The sequence below is a fragment of the Daphnia magna genome, unplaced genomic scaffold, assembly GCF_020631705.1.
Source record: "Daphnia magna isolate NIES unplaced genomic scaffold, ASM2063170v1.1 Dm_contigs494, whole genome shotgun sequence".
Classification (NCBI taxonomy): domain Eukaryota; kingdom Metazoa; phylum Arthropoda; class Branchiopoda; order Diplostraca; family Daphniidae; genus Daphnia; species Daphnia magna.
The window spans coordinates 1-2766 of NW_025533361.1; the positions used below are offsets into that span (position 1 = coordinate 1).

The window sequence follows — 2766 nt, forward strand, 5'->3', positions numbered from 1 at the left end:
AACTACCTGCATGGAATATACTTGTATTCCAATGTGAATACACTGTTATACCATGAGTTTTTACTTCTATATGTAAACTGCATGGAATATACTTGTATTCAATGTGAATACACTTTTATACCATGAGTTTTTCTTCTTATATGTAAACTGCATGGAATATACTTGTATTCAATGTGAATACACTATTATACCATGAGTTTTTACTTCTATATGTAAACAGCATCAAATATACTTGTATTCAATGTGAATAAACTGTTATACCATGAGTTTTTACTTCTATATGTAAACAGCATCAAATATAGTTGTATTCAATGTAAATACACTGTTATACCATGAGTTTTTACTTCTATACGTAAACTGCATGGAATATACTTGTATTCAATGCCCAGGTAGCACACAGACTCTGTTTCAGGTCTGTTACAGATCTGTTTTTGAGAGTCTGTAAATTTTTTGTAGTGTCCCACTTTTACAGACTGTCACACAGGTCTGTGACAGACCTGACTTACAAAATCTGTATAACAGGTTTGTTACAGACCTGACTTACAAAATCTGTATAACAGGTTTGTTACATAACGCGTACCACAGTCTTTGTACTACCAACTGTTTACAGATCCGTCGTTTCAATAATACAAGTATACAACTCACGCGATTTAAAATTTGTATTCAACACGCATTTCATTTTATACACCACTTACACATGATTGTCCAAGCAAAATTATGTAAAGCTTTATGAAATTTAGCAATAGTTTTCAATACGGAGCGCCCATCCGATATAAGTTGGTGATGCACGGCCAATTAATTTCGCATGATGGAGTCGGGACTGCGGTCCGCGGATCAATTCTGGGAGCACTATTGTTGAGCCGTTGGCAGCATCCTCTGGCTTGCCCGACTGTGCAGCTTCAGCCGGTGGGGCAGGAGGCTGTGGTTTGGGTTTGTTCAAAACTGGATTCGTGCTGCTTTCAAAAGCCTGCAAGGAAATTTAAATGCATGTTAATTATCGTGACCTAAGAATTAATCGTGATGAGGTAGGGAGAGTGGGATAATTTACCTGGTGTTCGCTATGGAAGGCAGCGGCTTTAATAGGCAAGTCCTTAGTCTTAAGAGTTGCCTTCACACGGCTGATGTTGGCATCCAACCAAGAAACTTTTTCAGCAATTGCTAGTTCCAACTTCTTTGCTTCTTCGGGCGTCCAGTGATCGTAGGCTGCAACACCGCTATTGTAAGCAGTGTACGCTTTCTTGAAACGATTCAACGAAGCAGCAAACACAAAAGGACTCTTTCGGAAGAATGTTAGAATCTTGGAGAAAGGAACGCTGTGAAACTTGGGGAATACTTCCATCTCTCTAAAAATAAATGAAATATAAAAGATCAGCGACTTCAATTACCGATCGACAAATTAAAAGATAAACTTACCCGTGCTCAACGTCTTCGCCGCTCCAATTCAAGTTGATTGCATAGGGCTGAAGATCGGTAAGAGAGAATTCACGGACCTTGAAACTGGGAGACAGCATGGCAGCCATAATAGCAGCGCCACGGGCAACGCATTCGTCCTGATTCAGAGTTGTGGAGGGTGGTTTGCCAAAGACCTGCTCGATTAGTGATTTGACAGCTGGGATACGAGTCGAGCCACCAATAAGTTCAATCTCAGAAATATCTTCCTGTTTCAGTCCCGATTTTTTAAATATCATGGAAGTGTAACGACAGAAAGCAATACCTCTAAATAAGAGTGGGTCCATTCCAAGGATATGAGGATTGAATGTGTAGCAACCAAGGGGTCAACAAAAACCCTTTTTTGACCATGGTGTTGGCCTTTTATTTTTCTCGAAAGGACAATCTGATAGCTTTCAGTCAGTCTAATTGCAAATCTAAAGCAAAATCAAAATTAGAAATAAACCAAGAATAATGAAAACTATTATATAACCTACAGATCGCTTTCCATCAACACACATGATAGCTTGGATGATACACGAGTAGTGGCAACTTTGAGCATGGTTAACAAAAACCCTTTTTTAACCATGGTGTTGGCCTCCTTTTATTTTTTCTCGAAAGGACAAACTGATAGCTCTCAGTCAGTCTAAATGCAAATCTAAAGCAAAATCAAAATTAGAAATAAACCAAGAATAATGAAAACTATTGCAATAACCTACAGATCGCTTTCCATCAACACACATGATAGCTTGGATGATACACGAGTAGTGGCAACTTTGAGCATGGTTAACAAAAACCCTTTTTTAACCATGGTGTTGGCCTTTTATTTTTCTCGAAAGGAAAAACTGATAGCTCTCAGTCAGTCTAAATGCAAATCTAAAGCAAAATCAAAATAAGAAATAAACCAAGAATAATGAAAACTATTATATAACCTACAGATCGCTTTCCATCAACACACATGTAGCACATGTTTTCATCATGATGTAACAATTACACAAAATACTTTAACATGCCAAAACTTACAAGTGTGCTGAGAAGACATGAAAATTCCAATGAAAAGACATGACGACGAACTATCACTTGTCAACAACACCGGCTGGCGGCTGCTGGTAGGCGCAAGAGAGAGTCCCCTTGCGGGGGCTAATAGATTTTTCCCTTTCCATAAACAAACACACACACAGTTTCGCCACCCAATCCGCCGGAATCGCTTTCCATCAACACACACGCAAAATATTCACCATAATTCCCAAAATATTTCAGCTGGAACGCCTTCCATAAACACACACACACACACAAATTTCTTTTTCGACTCACACAAAATGTCACCAAAAGCTAATA

The 2766-nt window shown here is 38.7% G+C and overlaps 1 protein-coding gene across 5 annotated transcripts; it reads right to left on the reverse strand.

Annotated features, from left to right (window-relative positions):
* Positions 1–644: 644 nt before the first annotated feature.
* LOC123469065 (97 kDa heat shock protein-like) lies at positions 645–2521 on the reverse strand. 5 transcript variants are annotated; one of them, XM_045168081.1, is made up of 6 exons: positions 2452–2521; positions 2148–2304; positions 1715–1865; positions 1414–1658; positions 1049–1343; positions 645–967 (listed from the first exon to the last, which is right to left on the reverse strand). In XM_045168081.1, exons 2-6 carry the CDS (start codon positions 2237–2239, stop codon positions 737–739), a joined length of 1014 nt encoding a protein of 337 aa, XP_045024016.1. In that variant the 5' UTR covers positions 2240–2304; positions 2452–2521; the 3' UTR covers positions 645–736. The 5 variants fall into 5 exon arrangements, with proteins under 5 accessions (XP_045024016.1, XP_045024017.1, XP_045024018.1 ...); XM_045168082.1 differs by having other exon boundaries at positions 2365–2507; XM_045168083.1 differs by having other exon boundaries at positions 2361–2502.
* Between the last annotated feature and the right edge of the window lie 245 nt (positions 2522–2766).